The 21,314-nt window shown below is 45.1% G+C and overlaps 2 protein-coding genes across 20 annotated transcripts in view; both read left to right on the top strand.

Annotated features, from left to right (window-relative positions):
• Positions 1–21,314, top strand: part of LOC146691423 (titin-like) — a 175,371-nt gene that overhangs the window by 6,980 nt on the left and 147,077 nt on the right. For 17 of the 19 annotated variants that reach the window (XM_085434859.1, XM_085434858.1, XM_085434857.1 and 14 more), the window contains exons 1-34: positions 201–442; positions 607–745; positions 2,035–2,295; positions 2,757–2,870; positions 3,255–3,515; positions 4,125–4,187; positions 4,275–4,533; positions 4,814–4,877; positions 5,008–5,208; positions 5,753–5,895; positions 6,090–6,235; positions 6,857–7,084; positions 7,196–7,437; positions 7,512–7,744; positions 7,830–7,994; positions 8,091–8,259; positions 8,461–10,157; positions 10,242–10,523; positions 10,683–10,949; positions 11,641–11,913; positions 11,998–12,261; positions 12,938–13,198; positions 13,287–13,547; positions 14,024–14,287; positions 14,428–14,688; positions 14,786–15,046; positions 15,455–15,715; positions 16,347–16,488; positions 16,586–16,754; positions 17,018–17,249; positions 17,454–17,738; positions 17,824–17,943; positions 18,082–18,270; positions 21,137–21,181. In XM_085434859.1, coding sequence (XP_085290985.1) covers positions 210–442; positions 607–745; positions 2,035–2,295; positions 2,757–2,870; positions 3,255–3,515; positions 4,125–4,187; positions 4,275–4,533; positions 4,814–4,877; positions 5,008–5,208; positions 5,753–5,895; positions 6,090–6,235; positions 6,857–7,084; positions 7,196–7,437; positions 7,512–7,744; positions 7,830–7,994; positions 8,091–8,259; positions 8,461–10,157; positions 10,242–10,523; positions 10,683–10,949; positions 11,641–11,913; positions 11,998–12,261; positions 12,938–13,198; positions 13,287–13,547; positions 14,024–14,287; positions 14,428–14,688; positions 14,786–15,046; positions 15,455–15,715; positions 16,347–16,488; positions 16,586–16,754; positions 17,018–17,249; positions 17,454–17,738; positions 17,824–17,943; positions 18,082–18,270; positions 21,137–21,181 — 8,455 coding nt within the window. In that variant the 5' untranslated portion in view covers positions 201–209. Of the gene's footprint in view, positions 1–62; positions 149–200; positions 443–606; positions 746–2,034; positions 2,296–2,756; positions 2,871–3,254; positions 3,516–4,124; positions 4,188–4,274; positions 4,534–4,813; positions 4,878–5,007; positions 5,209–5,752; positions 5,896–6,089; positions 6,236–6,856; positions 7,085–7,195; positions 7,438–7,511; positions 7,745–7,829; positions 7,995–8,090; positions 8,260–8,460; positions 10,158–10,241; positions 10,524–10,682; positions 10,950–11,640; positions 11,914–11,997; positions 12,262–12,937; positions 13,199–13,286; positions 13,548–14,023; positions 14,288–14,427; positions 14,689–14,785; positions 15,047–15,454; positions 15,716–16,346; positions 16,489–16,585; positions 16,755–17,017; positions 17,250–17,453; positions 17,739–17,823; positions 17,944–18,081; positions 18,271–21,136; positions 21,182–21,314 lie in introns of those variants that run through there. The other 2 variants (XM_085434860.1, XM_085434849.1) reach the window with 2 other exon arrangements.
• LOC146691426 (neural cell adhesion molecule 2-like) lies at positions 19,472–21,130 on the top strand. The gene is made up of 2 exons (XM_085434862.1): positions 19,472–20,006; positions 20,299–21,130. The coding sequence occupies exons 1-2, from the start codon at positions 19,685–19,687 to the stop codon at positions 20,838–20,840; spliced, it is 864 nt and encodes a 287-aa protein (XP_085290988.1). The 5' UTR covers positions 19,472–19,684; the 3' UTR covers positions 20,841–21,130.

Genomic DNA, 21,314 nt, shown 5'->3' with positions numbered 1-21,314 from the left:
TTCTTCTTCCTTTTGGAAATTGCTTTGATGAAAAACACAGACTAAAGAAGAGACATTTTCAGGCGAAGAAGCCGTTCCAGCAAAGAAAACAAAGACCTTGATTTCAACCGCCCAGATTTCAGAGACCCGACACACCAGAGTAGAAAAGGTAAAAAAAATCCTCAAAGAAATGTGTGATTGTCTAATTTACTCATACTTAATCTAACTTCATGAACTCTGCTGTCCGTCCCCAGAAGATGGAGTCCAGTTTCCAGGCCTCCGCCATGATGGAAATGCAGATAGAGGGCGCAGAGCTGGCTCACAAGACTCCACCCAGAGTTCCTCCGAAACCCACATCCAAGTCACCAACTCAGCCATCACTGGTGGCCAAGGTGACCGGGGGACGGCAACAGTCACCGTCACCTGTCAGACATGTGAAGGCACCCACACCCACGCCTGTCAGGTGGGTAGAGTCTGGGAGGGGTTAACGCTGGCTGTTATTTGCCTGTTCGTAACTTTTACATGGAAAGAAGTCAGCGAATGATTACTGACAGAGATCTGCTGATCGGTGTGCTCGATGAATAAACCAATCAGGGCAGCTGTGTAACTCTCAGTCTCACCTTTCAGGGCAGTCCCGTCCCCTATCGCCGCACACAAGCAGGCCGCCGGTGACGTCCTCCCGCCCTGGAAGCAGGAAGACTACGTGGCTGAGGGCAGGACTGTCACTCAGTTGGTCCGGGAGCAGCAGGTCACCATGGTCAAACAGGTGAGCATCCCTGGGGTAGCACGACATATTCCCATCCACAGATAAACCATTCCAGGAGACACTTCACAAAAAATGGGCATTTTCAATGAAACGTGAGGTTCCCAGATTCCTGAGTCTCTCTTCTTCGGGTTCAGCTGCGTTACCATCAGCTCCCTGACTGTGTTTGGTCATGAAATATTACTTCCACTTCTCTATTTGTGACGTTCATGTCTCACAGCCTCTGCGGTGGATTTCAGGTCCTTGTTTAAAGGTATTATGGGTTTACTCTGAAAAACAGAACCTGCCATCCACCTTCCTCCACCTTACAGCCAATTCTTTTCCATGTGTTCCTTGTTCTAATGTGCCTGATTGTTTGCCCTGCTCATATTCACATCATTGGCACAGCATCACACAGCAGTCTGAACATTTGGTCTTTGAAATGAAAAGAGAATCATCTGAAGCTGATGATGTGCGTTTTACCCTGGATGATGAGGGATGGGACATCTCTGCAGGCTGGGCGGGACTGTAACTTCTTTCAGCCCCACACAGATTCATACGGTGAGGGGGGGAAACATGTGAAAACTTTAAAAACCAAGAAGCAACATCTTTACTCACAGAAGAGGAGGAAAATACACCCTCAAAGAGCTGTGTCCTCTGTGTTTAACCACAAGACTTTAGCACCTGTTTCCAGTAGAGAGCAAGCCTGGCTCGGTTCAGCTGACGATGCTGTCAGAATACCTGATGTCCTCCTGATACCACATCCTCCTGATGTGTCTGAGATCGCTTCAGCTTAACTCAGAAGACTGGTCTTATTGTTTTATTGTGTCGCCACAAGATTGTGGCTGTCACTTTTCTTTGCAGCTAATGTTACTGCTGACAAACAGATGAACCAATGTGCTGTCTTCAAATGACTTTAAACCTTTAAGCTTGCATGGGTCAGGCTTTAAAAACCGTAGTACCTCATTATCTCATTTGGATAACTGGAGTCAGGCTAAGCTTTGCAAAAAACTGGAAGCTGGGGAGACAGCTAATCTGGCTCTGCCCGTAATCCAAGATCTACCTCTGAAGCTCATTCAATAGCCTCTTGTTTATTGGACAACCATCCAGCCCAGAGTTTTAGACCTGCGTTAACAGAGTCGAGCTAACTAAACCCAGTCTATATGCAAATTTGGGCAAATCAGGTCTTTCTCCCAGCTCTGTATTTTTCTTTGAACGAGGGGATGGAGATACTTACCAAAGTGATTTCCCCCATGAACCTGTCTGTTTCTGTACCGCTGTGCTGGATGTCCTGAGATCTGTTGTGTCTCCAGGCTGAGGGAGGGAAAAGAGCGGGGGCAGTGGCCACCGTGGTGGCTGCCGTCGACCTTGCTCGTGTCCGTCAGCCCGCGCTTGTCGAGGGGGGTCGAGCTGAAGAGGACGAGGCTGTAGAGGTGGACTTAAGGCAGCAGGCCGCCGCCGTGGCTGCTGATCAAAGCTATCAAGCTGCTTTGACATCAACAAGAGTGCAAAGTGGGCACATGCTTTCTACTGCTCAGGAGTTTACACGTGAAGCAGCCGTGCTGCAGCCTCAGGTTAGCTAGGCCTCCAGTGAACAACGATTACCAAGAGATTTGACCAAACTATCAGCAGATTTGAATTCTTTCATTTATTTTTTATTTTGGTATTTTACTCAGCCCCCCCCCCTCCCCCCCTTTTTGCTGAAGAGAACAGATGGATGTTTTATTTTCCATCAAAATGAAAAAGTTACAAAAAATGATTTTGCACAATTACAAAAAGAGTATCTCAGAAAAAACAGTCCATATGTCCGATCAATTATTTAATTATGTATGAAATGTGTCTTTGGGCAAAGTCTTGTTTGAATTATTTGGTGAATAATGACCGATTCATCTCTGTGAAGTCACCTCATAGTCAACCATAAAAAAGACATTTGAAGCACAAATCTCTTGATAATCACATAGTCATCTTCTAAATATACTGTGCAGATTTTAAAATCCTCCTGAGGTTCTGACTCTTGTTGTGTTGGTTGCTCCAGATTCAGGGAGTGACAGAAATCTCCTCCCGTGTGGACACTGGTCTCACCCCGTCTCCAGTTCCACAATTCACAGTTTCTAAAGTGTCTGTCCCAAAACTCGAGTCTAGCAGTGAGGTAAGACAGGAAGCATCAGGCGAGCTGTGGACAATAATAATGTGATAGGACCGTTGCTGTGGCAAGCTTATTGAACTGCTGATTGGCTGAAATGCAAACTTGTGTTTTAATGCAGTGTCAACGTGATCAAATATTATCCATAAAATAACTAAATCAATCCTCCCTTAACCTTCTTTTGCTTCATCCCCTTATTTAATAAACTTGATTGATCCGGTACCTCCTATTAATCCATCTTAATTAAAGTCCCTCTATCTGACCCTGTTGTAGCATTAATCAGACTAACGTGCCATAGCTCCTCTGTGCTGTGGTTTAACACACATTTCAGAAAAGACTCAACAGTATTTTCTTGATGACGGTGTGGCTCTTCCTCTTTGGGTCGGTCAGGTTTCCATCGCCGGCTCGGCCATGGCCACTCTGCACAAAGAGTTATCCTCGTCTTCTGCCACTATTCGAAAGATCATCAAGCCTGTCAAGTCTCCCAGTCCATCTCGCAGAGTAGCAGAGACCAGAGAGATGCTGGAGACCATCCCACCACCGTTCAAACACTTCACTGACAAACATCAGAGTCGTTCTGGCTCTGAGTTACAGACCGGGGTGGTGTACTCAGGCAGAATGGAGAGAATGTATGAGGACTGGGGAGCCCAGGTTTGTAATGTAGCTCAGAGAGCTGGGTCTAAACAGGACAAGAAAACCTGATGTGGATGTAAGATCCATACGATCCGTTAGCTGCCAACAGCTGGCCAAAGTATCGTGAATTTTATCAGATATTTTCAAGATGATAAATCCTAATATGAGCTGCCTGATTCGATCCTCGTTCACAGGCTGAAAAACCTCTATTTGAACCCTGGAAAAATCTGATTGAAAGGGCAGAAGTTACCCCGGGTTTGAATGCTCCTGATTTCATTGACATTTTCACCATTTATTAGACTAAAGAACAGCTGAAGAAAAATGTTGTGGGACACAGGTCATACTTCTGGTTTTTACAACTTCTCTTGATGGTTTTCTTGATTTCTGTGAAAATCCATAATTAAATATCCCTGTAATAAACTTTAACTGGCTTCTCCATGCTATTGACAACCTCATTCTCACCTCTGCAGCCCATCCAGCCTTCCCTCCATCATATGTGCTGTGTTATCTCTTCTTCATCGTGTGTGTGTGTGTTGGTTGTTTCTGTCACTGTGTCCATGTGTGGGATCTATAGCTGCTGTAGTTTTTCAGCCTAATGTTCCCAACATACCTGTGAATATCTTACAGGTGGTGGAGGCAGCTGCGGTGCCTTCTGCCGGTGGTGCCGTGGTCCCTCCCACGCTGATTTCTGTGAGTGGACTGCCCTCAGATCACATGTCCACACTGTTTAGGGAAAGAGACCTTTTTGTAAAGATGTTGTGATATTTTTTTGTGCAGGGATTGAAGAACACAAATGTGATCGAGGGCGAGTCTGTGACCCTGGAGTGCCAGATCAGCGGTCATCCCACCCCCATCATTATGTGGTTCAGAGAGGACTACAAGATTGAGAGCTCCATTGATTTCCAGATCACCTACGAGAACGGATTTGCCAGACTGGTGATCCGTGAAGCATTCGCTGAAGACAGCGGCCGCTTCACCTGCACAGCTACCAATGAGGCGGGAACTGTCAGCACGTCCTGTTACCTGCTTGTCCAGGGTCAGTGCAAGCAGAATGCAGTGTCACTCACACAGGAAGTAATCTTCTTTCGTAGTATGCTGTAACATACTGAGGAACGATGCCCAGCCTGTCCAGCAGATATCAGGATAACTTTAATTTGAGCCCTTTTTTCCTCAGAGACTGTTCACATGCATGCACCGAGCCCTGTTCTTGATACACACAGGACCTGAAATCTTCCCGTAACATAATCTCATCCCTTCCCGTCTATACGTTCTGCATATTCATGCGTTTACAGTGATGAACTGTCTTTCCCCACCAGTGTCTGAAGACATCGAGAGCAGAGAGGAGATTGCTGTTGTTACAGAACATGTTGAAACTGCTCAGTGAGTCACTTAAAGTTTGAGTTACATTCATCAAATCGTCAAACATATTGGTTTCTTATTTTACATCACTGAAACGGATGACAAGCGGTACAGGTTGGGCCTGAAAATAAGGAAACATTTTTATTTCCAGATTAAGAGAAACCAGAGAGGAGACCCAGGTGAGCATGGTGGAGTCAGAGTCTGCTGCTGCTGCTCCCTTCTTTATCAAGAAACCCACCATCCAGAAGCTAGTGGAGGGTGGAAGTGTTGTGTTTGAATGTCAGATTGGGGGAAGCCCCAAACCACACATCATCTGGAAGAAGAGTGGTGTCCCACTCACTACCGGATACAGGTGAGTAATACCTGTGCTCAGGTTTTCACTGTCCTTACATGGAGACCTTTGTGGTTTACGTGATCTATATTTTATCTGACGTGTGAATGCAGCTGCAAAACAAATCCCCTAACTCAAGGACTAAAGTGCTAAAGTCATCACTGTAAAACTGTAAGAAATGAACACGTCATTAGAGCTCAGCTTTCTACCAGAATACACAACTCGGACCCCCCCTCTCAAACCCAACTGACACCAATCCTAAAGTCCCTGTCAGATATAACACAGGATTAGCAAAACCAAACATCTGGCTCATGGTTCAGCTAAGATCAACTGTCTCACCCAGTAATGAGCCGCCAGCACATTAAGCTCCAGCTCTCATTCCTGCTTCTGCATTGAGATCAATCCCTTTAGACCTGAATCCATGATTTTATCTTCAGTGGGCTCTTAGGACAAACGGTGCTGGTAAGACGAAGTATGGGTAAAATATTAGGACACTGTTTGCTCCTATTGTGATGGATCACGCTGCAGCCTTCAGGGGCCTGTAATGCTCATTCCCCTCCATCAGATACAAAGTTGCCTACAAGAAGGAGACTGGAGAGTGCCGTTTAGAGATCTCCATGACCTTCGCCGATGACGCTGGAGAATATGCCGTGTTTGCCAAGAATAAGCTTGGAGAAGTCTCTGCCTCCGCCAGTCTGCTGGAGGAAGGTCAGTAAATACTGCAGTGATGGCAAACTGCTGTCCTAAAGATATAACACAAGGAGCAGAGATAAAGGGACTGTCAGTGGATATTATGCCATACAGCTCATGCAGAAACAGTTAGCTTGCACAGTCCTTAAAGAGATGATGGAAACTACTTGAACTCATAGGATTGTTTTTTTATTTTGTTTTTTTGCCAACAGAGGAATATGAAGCCTACATGAAGAAACAGGAAGCAATGTTTAAGACTGAAGTGACATCCATTGTGCAAGAGCCCAAGGTGGGAGATATTCCCCCTGTCACTGTCACAACAATGGAGAAGATAACCACCACCATTATCTCTGGACAGGTAGAGAATCCTTAGCCATAGCTGTGATCATAATACAAAACCAAACCATGTCAAAGCCATCATAAGGAACTAGATGGTTATGTGGAGTGTTTGTCACTATCCTGTGTAATAGTTTATATGAGCTCCAGTGAGCTGTTTACAAAAAAAAGTCTGGAGATGCCACAAAGTCTCAAATCCTGATAGAACAGTTAGTATGTGGACACCTCTATCATTTTGTGTGCTGTATATCACATCATGACGATGAGTACAGCACAAACTTAAGTAAGCACTTTACCTTGAGATTAAGTAAAAACCTGGGGTCCCTGTAGCTGCAGATACTGCTGTTGTCAGTAGTAACTGCAGTTGATATTGTAATTCAGAGCGCACTGTCAGACTAAGCTCTCATTAGAATTGGTGTCGTTGAATTTCCCACACTACCTGGTTGACTATCCAGCTTTAGTAAAACCTTTATGTGCCTTTAAATATGCGTTAAATATGCACGTTATTGGGAAGAAAATATAATAACCGATGCATAAAAATTAAAGCAAGCATAAAAATCATCATTTTCGTAATCTACAAAGACCTTTCCTTGGGCTTGACTATGATCAGGACCCACTGACTGACATCATATCATATCTGCAGGAATTCCATCTGTCTGTCATTGAGCAGAGGATCATCCAGGAGATTGAGTTTACCATTATGAAAATCAGCTACAGAGAGATTGTGACAGAGGACGGAGAGTTGATGGTGACTGCCACTGAGACTGAGGCGGTACAGCCAGCCTTTGACACGCCAGTGAAAAGTTACAGGATCATGGAGGGGATGAGCGCTACTTTCCACTGCAAGATGTCTGGAATGCCGCTCCCCAAGGTGCTGAATCTTTAAGAAATATGTTACAATTAGAGAAATGGTCTTGAAATACATAAAAAGCTCTAAAGTAGAGTTCACATGATTTTACGATCACGTCGTATCTCTTGGCAGATTGCTTGGTTCAAAGATGGCCAGCGTATTAGGGCTGGAGACCATTACCAAATAGAGGTTCTTCAGGATGGACGGGCCAGCCTTCGCCTGCCTGTAGTGATACCCGAAGATGAAGGCGTGTACACCGCGTTTGCCACCAACATGAAGGGTAATGCTGTCAGTTCTGGGAAGCTCTATGTGGAGCCATGTGAAACAGTAACACCTCAGCAATTCACACCACAGCCAGCAGTGCAGAGGATCAGGTAAAGAAATTCACAAAGCTTGAAACAGGGAACACTGACGATAAGGGAAATGACAAGGATTAATACTTTCTCAGGTCCACATCTCCTCGCTCTCTGAGCCGCTCACCTGGCCGTTCTCCCAGTCGTTCACCTGGACGTTCTCCTGCTCGTCGGCTAGATGAGACTGATGAGGCTCAGCTAGAAAGACTCTACAAGCCTGTTTTTGTCATGAAGCCTTCATCATATAAATGTTCTGAGGGACAAACTGCCAGATTTGACCTGAAGGTTGTGGGCAGACCAATGCCTGAGACGTACTGGTTCCACAATGGTGAGTACAACAAAGAGGAAATCTTCAAAAAGAGTTTGAACAAAATTTGTTGATCTCACAAGCCATTCAACTATCTTCCTCTCAGGGCAACAAATAGTTAGTGACCACACCCACAAGATCGTGGTTAAAGAGGATGGCACTCAGTCCCTGATCATCGTCCCAGCTTTGCCACAAGACTCCGGGGAATGGACTGTGGTGGCTCAGAACAGAGCTGGACGCACATCCATCTCCGTCACTCTCGCTGTTGATGGTAAGAATGCAACTTCATATTCTCTCAACTTGAAGTTTCTTCCAGAAGGCAAAATGTTGGGGGATTGGCTTACTTTCATTTAACTTTCTTTTTCAGCCAAGGAAACCCTGGTGCGTCCACAGTTCACTGAGAAACTGAGGAACATCAGTGTGAAGCAGGGCACTCTGGTTGAACTGGCTGTCAAAGCCATTGGAAACCCACTGCCTGATATCGTCTGGCTGAAGAACAGCGACATCATCACCCCACACAAGCACCCAAGCATCAAGTATGTTCTGTGACTTTAGCATTAAATGTAGATCACATCTGTTTGCTTCAATGACCTTGATGCAGCAACACACTTTTTTTAATGAAACGCTGCGTTTGTGGAGAGTAAAATTATTCCTCAAAGCAACCTGAGATTTTCATTTCAATTAAAAACACGTGTCAAATGTCAATTCTTCTCTAAAATGAGAATTTGATTTTCCAGGATTGAAGGAACCAGAGGAGAGGCTAAATTCCAGATCCCATCAGCAGCTGGCTCAGACAGCGCCTGGTACACCGCTACAGCCATCAATAAGGCTGGCAGAGATACCACTCGCTGCAGAGTCAATGTTGAGGTGGAATATGCTGAGCCTGAACCAGAGAGGAAACTCATCATTCCCAAAGGAACATACAAAGCCAAAGAGATCGCTCCTCCAGAGGTGGAGCCGCTTCATCTGCGATATGGTCAAGAGCAGTGGGAGGAAGGCGACCTTTATGACAAAGAGAAGCAGCAAAAACCACAGTTCAAGAAGAAGCTGACATCTGTCCGCATGAAGCGCTTCGGTCCAGCTCATTTTGAGTGCAGACTGACTCCTATTGGTGACCCCACAATGGTGGTGGAGTGGCTGCACGACGGCAAACCTCTGGCTGCTGCTAACAGATTGCGCATGGTGAATGAATTTGGTTACTGCAGCCTGGACTATGAAGCCGCTTATGCTAGAGACAGCGGCGTCATTACCTGCAGAGCGACCAACAAGTACGGAGTTGACCAAACCTCAGCCACCCTGATTGTCAAGGATGAGAAGGGCCTTGTTGAGGAAACACAACTTCCTGAAGGAAGGAAAGGTGCCCACCGGATCGATGAGATAGAGCGTTTGGCTCATGAAGGTGGACCTTATGGAGTCACTGCTGAAGAAGAAACAGAGAAGATGAAGCCTGAGATCGTCCTTGTTCCAGAACCAATCAGAGTTTTAGAGGGTGAAACGGCTCGATTCCGCTGCAGAGTGACCGGATATCCAGCACCAAAAGTTAACTGGTACCTCAATGGACAACTTATCCGCAAAAGCAAGAGATACAGACTTCGCTATGATGGCATTTACTACTTGGAGATAACTGACATCAAATCATATGATTCAGGGGAGGTCAGAGTCGTAGCAGATAACAATCTGGGCTCCGTTGAGCACGTCGTAAAACTGGAGATTCAGCAGAAGGAGGACTTCAGAACTCATCTGCGCCGCGCCCCTGAGGCTAAGCCAGCCGAGGCTGCACCTGAACCTGGAAAAGTACCATTTGAGGTAGTTAAAGCTGAAAAGCCTACAGAGGACACTCAGCTGAAAGAGGTCGTCAAACTCAAGAAGGCCCAGAGAATTGTCCATGAGAAAGCCAGTGAGGAGTCAGAGGAGCTGAGGAGTAAGTTCAAGCGCAGGACAGAGGAAGGCTATTACGAGTCTATTACCGCAGTGGATCTCAAGTCTCGCAAGAGAGATGACTCCTATGAGGACCTGCTGAGGAAGACAAAGGAGGAACTGCTTCATCGTGCCAAGGAGAAGGAGGAGGCTGAGAAGAAGAAGGAGGAAGAGCATCGCCAAGTTACTGCCAAGCCTCTAAAACCAGAGAGGGTCAAGCTCTCACCCAGCATGGAAGCGCCAAAGATCCTTGAGCGTATCACCAGCCAGACAGTCGCACAGGGTGACGAAGTCAAGTTTAGAGTCAGAGTTGTCGGCAGACCAGAACCTGAGTGTCAGTGGTTCAAGAATGGAGTTCAGCTGGAGAAGTCTGACCGTGTCTACTGGTACTGGCCTGAGGACCATGTTTGTGAACTGGTGATCAGGGATGTCACAGCAGAGGATTCTGCCAGTGTCATGGTTAAAGCTTCCAGTACTGCTGGAGAGACTTCAAGCCACGCTTTCCTGTTGGTGCAAGGTAACACAGACCTTGATCATGTACATATAATTCTGATTTTAAATCCTGCATTCTCTAAATAATGCTCTGGTGTCATTTCTGCAGCAAAACAAGTCATTAACTTCACTCAGAAGTTGGAGGACGTCAGTGCCAAGGAGAAGGATACCGTGGCTACCTTTGAGTGTGAAACCAACGAGCCTTTTGTGAAGGTCAAATGGCTGAAGAATAATGTGGAGATCTTCTCTGGAGACAAATACAGAATGCACTCTGACAGAAAGGTTCACTTCCTGTCTGTGCTGATGATCGGAATGAGGGATGATACTGAATATACATGCGTGGCTGTAGAAGATGATACTGTCAGGACAACCGCCAAGCTTAATGTTGAAGGTGGGTTAGGTTCTTCATATTCTGTTCATTAGGTAATGAAATCAACACAGTTCATTATTAATTATTCCAAATACATAAACGGTTACCTCAAGGTACTTTATATGGTATATGTATACTTTGTGACTGACTTGAACTCTTGTTGTATTATGTGACCAACAGGAGCTCCTCTGGAGCTGTTAAAGCAGCTGGAGAGCACCGAGGTGCCCGAGACTTACTCCGGAGAGTTTGAATGTATTGTCTCTCGTGAAGATGCCGAAGGCAGCTGGTACTTTGGAGATAATCTGCTGACTCCTGGCAGTAAATACGTCATCTCCTCCCGCCGTGGAAGACACACTCTCTCTGTGAAAGACGTCAAGAAGGAAGACCAGGGAGAATATACCTTCAAAGTGGGCGAGTTTAAGACAAGTGCCTCTCTGAAGATGAAATGTGAGTTGCTGTTCCCATGGCACTGAATTGGATATGGATGATGAAACTCTATGGACGGAAGTTATTGTATTTAAGAAGTAAAGTTAAGTCTACTGTTCAGACTACAACAAAATGTGTTACTGGAATTCGGGCTAACCATCTTCTCCTGTTTGTGGACAAACCATTTCTACTTTCCCTCAAAATACATTTAAATCTAAATGATAGGTTTTTATAAAAGTGCCACAAACCCAATTCCAAAAACGATGCGGTGCTGTGTAAAATAAAGATTAAAAACAGAATACTTTGATTTGCAAATCTTATAAAGCCATATTTTATTCATAATCAAACATAGAAAACATATCAAGGGGTGAGAAAGGTGAGAAAATTAACCATTTTAATACAAGTTTATTTTGTATTTGAGGCAGCGACATGTCTCAAAAACAGGCCCACGTGTCCCATGGTGTAGCATCGCTGGGTGTTTGGTTGCAGTTTAGCAGCGTGCTGCTCAAACACGAAGGCCTTCCTGAAACACACGTCTGCATGGAGCAGATGTTTCTCTAAAGCCCGTTCATACCTTTCAGCCCCGATGGGGCCTTTCCAGACACACACACACACACACACACACACACACACACACACACACACACACACACACACACACACACACACACATCGCATGTAGAGTGCTAACAGTGACATTTTTATTTTTTAGTGCGTCCAGTGACCTTGATGCAGCCTTTGTCTGACATGACCGTCTGCGAGGGTGACATCGCTCAGCTTGAGGTCAAGTTCTCCCAGGAGAATGTTGAAGGAACCTGGATGAAGAAGGGGCAGCCCATCACAGCCTCCAGCCGTGTGCATATAGTTATTGACAAACAAATTCACAAACTCCTTATAGAAGATACAACCAAGGACGACTTTGGAATGTATTCCTTCGAGGTTCCTGATCATGAAATTTCAACCTCTGCAAAGCTGGTCATTCAGAGTGGGTCACCTCAGATGCACATGTTTTTCTTTAATGACTTTGTTTCAAAATAAAATCCTCTAATCAAAATATCTCATCTTGCAGCTATTGGCATCCTGATCCCACTGAAGGACAGTCATGCAATTGAGGGTACAAAGGTCGTCCTAGAGGCAAAGATCTCTGCTCAGGACATCAGCTCAGTCAAATGGTACCACAATGACAACCTGCTGACAGCCAGTGAGCGAATCCAGATGGTGGCAAAGGGAGCCAAGCAGCGCCTGGTTTTCACCAGAACATACGCTTCAGATGAAGGACACTACAAACTGGTGGTTGGCCGAGCTGACACCAGCTGCAGATTTACTGTTGAGTGTAAGTTACGCCATTATGAGGTCCAAGCATGTTTTGGAGTTTTACTACTGTAGTTGCATCATCTATATTCTGGAATGACCTGGAAGCTAAGTTTATGAATCTTTAGGTCTAATATGAAGCCTTGAGGCGACTTTTGTTGTGATTTGGCGCTATATAAATAAAATCGAATTGAATTGAATTAATAAACCATGACCACCACTAGTCACATGAAGTTTACCTGTAGAAAACTATTAAGAAACTACATGAGAGTCATGACATGAGAGTCTTTGCTTTCAGCTTCCAGAAATCTTATTCAAGCTGATTACCTGAAAAGGGTCATTAATATTTGCTTGGCAACATAAGAAATTATTTTTCTGCTGAACACAATAGTTTCAGATTCTGCTGAATGCAACTTTCTTTAAAATCATATGAAAACTTGCACCTGCTTCTTACATATATAGTCTGACATGAACATCATGACCTCGTGGCATTTACAAAACTAGAACCAAGCCCATGTGGTACATCTTTATTATTGAATGAGTCAGATGGATAATTGTGAAAAAGTGAAAGCAAGTCATCTACATTTCCTACAATTTTATTGTACATGTACAATAAAAATGGCTATTCTATTCTATTCTATTCTATTCTATTCTACTGTACATCAGTTCGAGGCTTAACTATCGTTCTGTCTCAACAGCTGTCCAGATTGTGACACCAATGAAAGACAAACAGTGCTCCGAGTCTGAAAATGTCACCTTCGAGGTTGAGGTCTCTCACCCAGGCATTGACGCTTTCTGGACCTTTAAGAGGCAGCCGATTAAAGCTGGTCCCCAGTACAAGATGGAGTCCAAGGACAAGAGGCATAGGCTCACGGTCATGAATGCAATGAAGGATGAAGAGGGCGAGTACATGTTTGCTGCTGGTGAGAAGATGTGCAGTGCTTCACTCACCGTAACAGGTACGCAAAACACACTTTTATTGCACACTTAAATAGTTCAGAGAAGATTTCTGTCACCAGGCAGTAACTGGCTATCTCCTGTCCCCAGGTGGTGCCATTAAGAAGCCCCTGCATGATTTGGTGGTAGCTGACTCCCAGACCGCTGTGCTGCAGTGTGAAGTTGCTAACCCATCCGCAGAGGGCAAGTGGCTAAAAGACGGTCAGCCTGTTGACTTCAACGAGAACGTGCTGAGCGAGGTGGACGGTGCTGTCAGACGCCTCGTTATCATCATCACTAAGGCCACTGACGTTGGAGAGTACTCTTACCAGGTCGCCACCTCCAAGACCTCAGCCAACCTGAAAGTCGAGGGTAGGTCCAGCTTTCCATGGAAACACACACGTAGATCATACAGCCAATGCGGATCAGGAGGTTAGGAAGCTGAATTTGTTTGTGAAGGTGCTTAAAGTGTTTCTTTGAACACGGGCTGCCTCTTTATTCATGTCCAGTCCAGTTTTCAGAGCAATTATATTTTTCTGTCTTATGTCTCTTCACTGATATGAAGAAATATTGTGTCAACACATAACAGACAACTGAGCAAAGAACCAGTTTGCAGTTGTTACCAGCAACCTGCCATAAAAACACACCATTTGTTGACTCTATGAGTGCAGACATTTCTTCCAAATGATCGAATGATACTTTAAATTTAAATCATTTAGATCTAGTCTGCTGACTCGTACCTGCCCACAGCAACAACCACAAAGACCCACCCTGTGAGAGTTTAATTCTGGACTCAGCCACTTCACTTGTTTAACTGTTACCTTGCCTCTTGGTGTTTTTCTCCACAGCTGTCAAAGTCAAGAAGACCCTGAAGAACCTGAATGTAGTCCAGACTCAAGAAGCCACGTTCAGCCTTGAACTGACCCATGAGGATGTAAGGGGAGCACAGTGGATCAAGAATGGCGTTGAGATCCAGCCCAGTGATAAATATGAAATCAGTATTGAAGGCACACTTCACACATTGAAGGTCAAGAACTGCAGCACACAGGATGAGTCTGTTTACTCCTTCAAACTGGGAAAACTGTCTGCAAGTGCCAGACTCAATGTGGAAAGTAAGTATTAACTATTGATTTTGGAATAAAACAAAAAGCTTTTTGGCTCTGTGCCTACAAGGTTGGGAAATTTACCTAAACCACATGGGACCTCTAGATTCCTAAAGCTTTTTACCAACAGAAGACCTCTTTTCCCACAGCCATTAAGATCCTGAAGAAGCCAAAGGATGTGACAGCACTGTCAGGAGCAACAATTGTATTTGAAGTTGGCATCTCAGAGGATGACATCCCAGTGAAATGGATGTTCGATGACAAAGACCTGGTGTCTGACGAGCGCTACAGCATCATCTCTGAGAAGAAGAACCACAAGCTGATTGTCCACGACGTGGACGACAGCGTGCAGGGCAACTACATTGCTGTCATAGGACACCTGCAGTGCAGCGCTCACCTCGTTGTTGAGTGTAAGCATTATCACATCAGTAGTTTTTGGACGTAAAAAATGCTAAAACACAGGCCAAGGTCACGTTAGGACTAAACATGTCTGTATTTTACTCTTAGCTCTACGTGTCACAAGGCCCATGAAAAACGTGGAGGTCACAGAGACTCAGGTGGCCACATTTGAATGTGAAGTTTCTCACTTCAATGTCCCGTCCACCTGGCTGAGGGATGGTGTGGAGATTGAGATGAGTGAGAAGTTCAGGATTGTGGTTCAAGGGAAACTCCATCAGCTGAAGATCATGAACACCAGCAATGAAGACTCTGCAGAGTACACTTTTGTCTGTGGGAACGACCGCATCTCTGCAACGCTAACTGTTAACCGTAAGTTACCATCAGTGAAACTTAAACCTTTAGATTTACAATGGATCAATTCATCAATTCGTTCTTCAGAGACGTTTCACATGTTGCCAAATCATTACAATGTATCAAACCATGAAATGTCTTTAAGTAACTTTAATTGGATTCTTTCATTTCTCCTCTGAGTTGGAAATCTAAACATTTTTGTTACTAAAAAAAAGAAATAATTAGCACATTCAGATTTTCTAATTGGATATTTATGACAAATTATAAGTATAAGCCACTTTCAATTACTTTGTAGTTTAAGGTGAAAACTCTAACCGATCAGATGTTTGCACTAAGGATGACGTTACAGATTAAAAAACACAATTTTGTATTCTTCACTGTACTTAAACATCTCTTCAAACTTATTATCACTTTGCTGTTTTCCAGCTATTCTGATCACAACGATGCTTGAAGACCTGAACGCTCAGGAGAAGGACACGGTCACATTTGAGGTGAATGTGAACTACGAGGGAATAACGTACAAGTGGCTGAAGAACGGCGTGGAGATCCGCTCTACGGACCGCTGCCAGGCTCGCTGCAAACAGCTCACTCACTCTCTGAGCATCAGGAATGTTCACTTTGGAGACAGTGCCGAGTACACCTTCATGGCTGGCTCTGCAGTCACTTCAGCTAAACTTCACGTTGAGGGTAAAATGCTTTGATTCTAATTTAACTTTTCAATTGACTTTTCACATTAGATGTTTTTGGACTCCATCAACTTCAAATAAAATTATTTCAACACCTCACCGTGTTTTAGCTGGTTTTTAAATGTGTGTGTCTGTCGTTTGCCTGTACAACCATCTCCGTTACCCCTGAAAGACATTTAGAACTTACTGAAAGACTCTTAAAGCTACTCTAATGGACTATCACGAGTAACTCTGAAATAACCAGCAGAATCTAACACATTTGACATGTAGCCTCACTCACAGGACACTTTGAACTTTTCAACGGACTTCTGGAAACTCCCCAAATAAGTTGATCCTCGTTAATGCCATAGGAACGCATACACGATTCTTTCTGTCACTACTAGAACCTCTAAAAGGTACCCTTCAGACCTTTTCTTACGGCCATTAATATTACTAATAGACATTTAAAACTGTGAACGTCCAAACTTCCCCAAGGACTCCTTGAATCTTGTTCTTAGTAGTACCTCCTCAATGAGGAAGAAAACCTTGCAGAGGACGACTAGAGCCTCTGGGCTCATGAGTGATTTGTTTCCATAAGGTCAGACACACTGATAGATGTAGGTAAAGTAACTGTATCTATGTCCCTGTTTTAGCCCGTGTGGTTGAATTCACCAAACACCTGCGGGACCTGAAGATCACAGAGAAGAAGAGGGCAACATTTGAATGTGAAGTTTCTGAACCAAACATCCAGGTGATGTGGATGAAAGATGGTCAGGAGCTGGAGCTGTCCGACAGGTAGAGTCCTTGATAGTCAGTTGTGGGAACAATTATTGAGTTTTACCAACATAGGGATCAACTCTTAAACCTTCTACACCTTCTTTGTTTGCTACAGGTACAAAATGACATCGGACCAGTTTGTGCACCGTCTGGTTCTGCCCTCTGTGCGTCTGTCGGACGCCGGTGAATACACCGCTGTGGCCGGTTCAAGCATGTCCAAGGGTCACCTGGCAGTCGAGGGAAGAGATGTCAGAATCTCAGAGCCAGCCACCAGGGACATCACGGTAAGATTAGGTGGTAGACTCCATAAAAATGCACCAAATCCTGGGATTTTCATACTGTCTGTCAGTTTATGTGTGACGATGACAGAAATATTTTTCAGACTTTATGATCTTTGAGAGCACACACTGCCGATCATTTAATATATTCTTTTTCAGATATTTTGTCCTACAGGAAGAGATTTCTTAATAATTGTGACAATGATTATTTTTTTAGAAATACTAGAAGGACGTTTCTGGTGTTGAGCTAATCATGTGGTGTTTTTCAGGTTGTTGAGAAGCAGAGAGCCACTTTTGAGTTTGAGGTGAATGAGGATGATGTAGAAGGTCACTGGCTGAGAAATGGAGTGGAGCTCCAGTTCACTGTGGAGGAGAGGTTCAATTATGCCACCATCAGGAAGCTCCACCGTCTCACCATCTCTGAGACCTTCAGGAGCGATGCTGGAGAGTACACCTTTTTAGCCGGCAAAAACAGGAGCTCTGTGAACCTCCACGTCAGATGTAAGAGCTCCAGTCCTGCATCAGTCCAGCACTGCTTTCCTTCTTTGCGTGAAAAACCACTGGACAGTTTCTGAAAATAAAAGTGAAAAGCTTAAAAATGATACTTGTACTGTTTAAACGTATCTGTTTCTATTATCATCAAAGTATTCTTTGACCAGAGGACCAAGCAGAGTATTAACCTTTCTTTCTTCTACTTTCCTTCAGTGCCAGAGCCACCTCAGATCATCCGGGAGATGCAGCCCCAAACCGCGATCTCGGGCAGGTCAGTTCGCTTCTCGACACAGGTGAGCGGCCTTCCTCAGCCTCAGGTGTTCTGGTACAAAGATTCTGAGGTTCTGTCCACGAGCTACAAGTGCAAGTTCCTCCATGATGGAGATGAGCATACGCTGCTGCTGCTTGAAGTCTTCCCTGAAGATGCAGGCATCTATAGCTGTGAGGCCAAAAACAACTACGGAGAGGTGACGAGCTCTGCATCTCTCACTGTGGAAGGTACATATGGAGTGTTTGATTGGAATTATGAATTATTAGCCACCAAATCGAGCGATGACTTACGGTGTCTTTGTCTTTTCTGCAGTTCCGGAGGTGGTTGAAGCCGTGGCTCAGGTTTCCCCTCCAGTCCTCATCGCTCCCATGAGGGACCTGCTGATCTCAGAAGGACATCCTGCCCAGTTCCAGTGCAGCGTCTCTGGGGAAGGTATTGACCGTTACTCGTCCCCTTTACTGTCATACGGCATTTTAAATACTCATTGACCATAAATCCTGTCGCAGCTGTCATCAGTGTGGTGTGCCGTAAACGGTTTTTCCTGACTATGAGAAAACACTTTCTCTCCAGATCTGCAGATTTCTTGGTTCTGCAATGACAGAGAGATCAAACAGTCGGACATCTTCAGGATGTCTCATTATGATGACACCTGCCTGCTGGAGATTTCCCGAGTTCTCCCCAGCCTTGAAGGAGAGTACTCGTGTGTTGCTACAAATTTGGCAGGAATGGTCACATGTGCTGCCACTCTGAATATTGATGGTGAGTTCAGCAGACGTTCGCATACTAATTGGATAAAACTGACAGGCTCTTACTGCACGTTCATCAGCTGCCAAGAAGGCCCTAAGTCGGTGCATGTTCCTCACAGGATTGATTTTAATTTTAGAATATCATGTGGATTTCCTGTAAGACAAGGTCTGATATGTATAACGTCCAACGTATCGAGAACCGATAGTCAAAGTTTAACAGCACTCGCTGACTACGGTGATATAATGATGGCAGCATGTAAGCACGTTCTGATTGGCCAGGTGTGTTTTAAGTCTCCCTCCATCCGTCCGGAGCCATGAGAGCGTGTTACACAAGAAGTTTACTTACTGGCAAAACATAAAAGGAAGCATCTATTGGCAAGCAAAGCAACCTTAACTGAGCCAATAGAAAGATGCATGGTTCAGCCGGGGGAAGTGGCAAGCATGTCAGCTGTACTGGAGATCAACGCTGCTGGCTGCACAAAGATTTTCCTTTTCTTTTAATATCCTCGTGGAGGACAGAGCCTAGCTTAGCACTCACAAATAAAACTGTTCAATATGTAAAAACATTTAAAATGTCAATTCAGGACAGATCAAATCTCCTGCAGCTGTCAGCGGCTAGCACTGACGCCACGTCAGCTCTTATACCGTCGTGGGGAAAACCATGAGCCCTGCTCATGTTACAGTCACTGTGTGCATGACGTCTCCTGGATCTTTGTGCAACCAGCCCTTGGACTGGAACGATTTTCCAGCCACTCCATCAAACTCAGATTTCATACTTTCAGTGCGATGATGTGAGAAACTGACTCGTTTCTGTGAGCATGCAGCTGCTCCACACTGAATCTGCTCTTATCCTCACTGGAAGCATCATCTTAAAGGTCTCTTTGCAATGCATGACTTCTTCTCTCCAACACAAACAGTATTAATGGTCTTTATTGCGAAACTGGAGTTTTCATGTCAGAGGAATGCCGCATGGTTCAGCCACTGCTGGACTTTGGAAATGTTCCTCACACTCAAGCACGGATGTGATCGCTGGCTGTGTTTTTCTGTTTGTTGTTGTTCTGTTCCAGTCGAGCTTGCATGATTGACAGCGGACACCCACCACTGTCCACTCCCTCACTCATCATTATTGATCCTCAACGCGCCACTCCCACTGCACTGTTGGCAACAGGCTGTGACAGTAACCTGGAGAAATCCGTAGCGTGATGATGTGTTGACCTAATTCTTCTACTCTTTCTTATTGCCCAGATAAAAAAGCCTTAGCTAGCGTGTCAAGCACTGGGGCTGAGGCTAAGCTATTTCAGAGACTGGAGGCTCAGAGTGAGAGTTTCAGCTCTCTGTCAGTGGGACAAACAGCCCACAGTGTTGAGTTTACTGAGACGATCACCGAGAGCTCCTCTGTGTCTTGGAGCACGATTGAGATAAGCTCGATGGAGAGGAGCTCTGAGAGCAGCTTTGACTTCAAACTCTCAGCCAGCCCGAAGCTGCTGATGGAAATGAGCGATGTCCGAGTGAAAAGTGGTGAAATGGCAGAGTTCAGCTGCTCATTCGACGGCCAGCCCTTCTCCGGGGTGATATGGGAACATAACGGCGAGAGCCTGGTGGACACCGAGCGGGTGAGAAGCTCTCAGAGCGGTGGCTTTTTGTCCCTGGTCATCCAGGGCGTCGGTGTGGTGGACCAAGGCACGTACCGCTGCACCGCTACCAACGAACATGGCCACAACAGCTCCTCTGCTCAGCTCACTGTTGAAGGTGGTTAATCTTTCTTTTTTTATCAGCCTGTCTCTCCATCTGGTCCATCCCACCTTTCCAGCTGCTCCTCCTGCTTAGTGCTCCCCCACCCCCATGACTTAATATTTAATATGTTATCCTGTAACCTCTTGTAGTGTAATAAAATAACAAACCCTAGTCCAGTTTATCCTCCCCTCCTGTCAGCTTCGCTACGCTAACCTCATCATTCATCCTATTAACCCTTTAGCATTTAGAGTCATGGCCATGTACTCTGTGACCCCTAATTACTTTTCCTAACTCTATTCTTACCCAGCTAAAGAAGCAAATCTCAAAGCAGAAACCCCCATCCCTACCGATTCAGTGCACAAAGTGTTACAGGCACACAGGGAGAGCCCTAGAGATCCCTCTGACCAAGACAAGCAGGAGGTGGTGGAGAAGCCGGGACCATCACCTCCATCTTCCCAGAGACCTCACAGCCTCATCAGCCTGTTGTATTTCCCTGACGTCGTGCCTAATGAATACCAAGGTCATCGCCCTTCCAGCTGCCCCGACTTCCTGATCAAACTCCCCCCTGAGCTGCTGATCAGAAACAAAGGCAGTGGCTCCCTGAATTGCGTCGTGAAGGGGCTTCCCACTGCGTTTGTCATTTGGCTTTACAACCAGTTGAATGCTGAGGAAACTGTGTGTTACTCTGTGAAAAATCAAGACCCCTCAAGCTGTATAAAAGTTAACAATGTGGGACCTGGAAAAGGGGGCTCTTACGTTTGCAAAAATATCAGCTCAGCCGGAGATGCTGAGCGCAGCACAGTGACGAAAGGTTGGCATCTGCATGCTTTTGGTCCTTCTGCTCGCTAAGGCTTCTTTACACCACTCATTCACACTGCTCTTCACCCACACAGCCAGCAGAGGCACACTTCTTCACAGGGTGACAACACTTCTTCAACGAGGTCATAACCACTTTGTGCTCACACCACTTAGTGTTTGAAAAAAAGCCCAGCGGTGCTGCACACTAAGAGACCAAACAGGAGCATGCACAAACGTCAGTTAAACGAAACAAAAAAGGGATGGATGCACGAGCCACCACTGGTTCTAACAGTCTCCCGGGAATCTTTAGGAATGTTTTTAATTTGTGAACATCTGTGTCTTTACAGTAACTACAGAGGAGAAGGTGACTCAGGTCCAGGAGGAGATAAAAGGTAAATATGGCTTTTATCGTGATGTCTCCATCCTTGGTCTTAGTTGTTTATGTTCTTTGTCTACAGGTTGTGTTGGTAAGAAGTTCAAGGGCACTTTTACGAGTTTACTTTGATAACTGAACCAAGTTCAGAG

This window comes from Copadichromis virginalis, linkage group LG16 (assembly GCF_057382275.1).
Source record: "Copadichromis virginalis isolate Kocher_CV1m ecotype Utaka linkage group LG16, C_Virginalis_male_GT1.1, whole genome shotgun sequence".
Lineage (NCBI taxonomy): Eukaryota > Metazoa > Chordata > Actinopteri > Cichliformes > Cichlidae > Copadichromis > Copadichromis virginalis.
The sequence above is the reverse complement of the archived record's forward strand: the minus strand, read 5'-3'. Positions and strand labels throughout refer to the sequence as shown.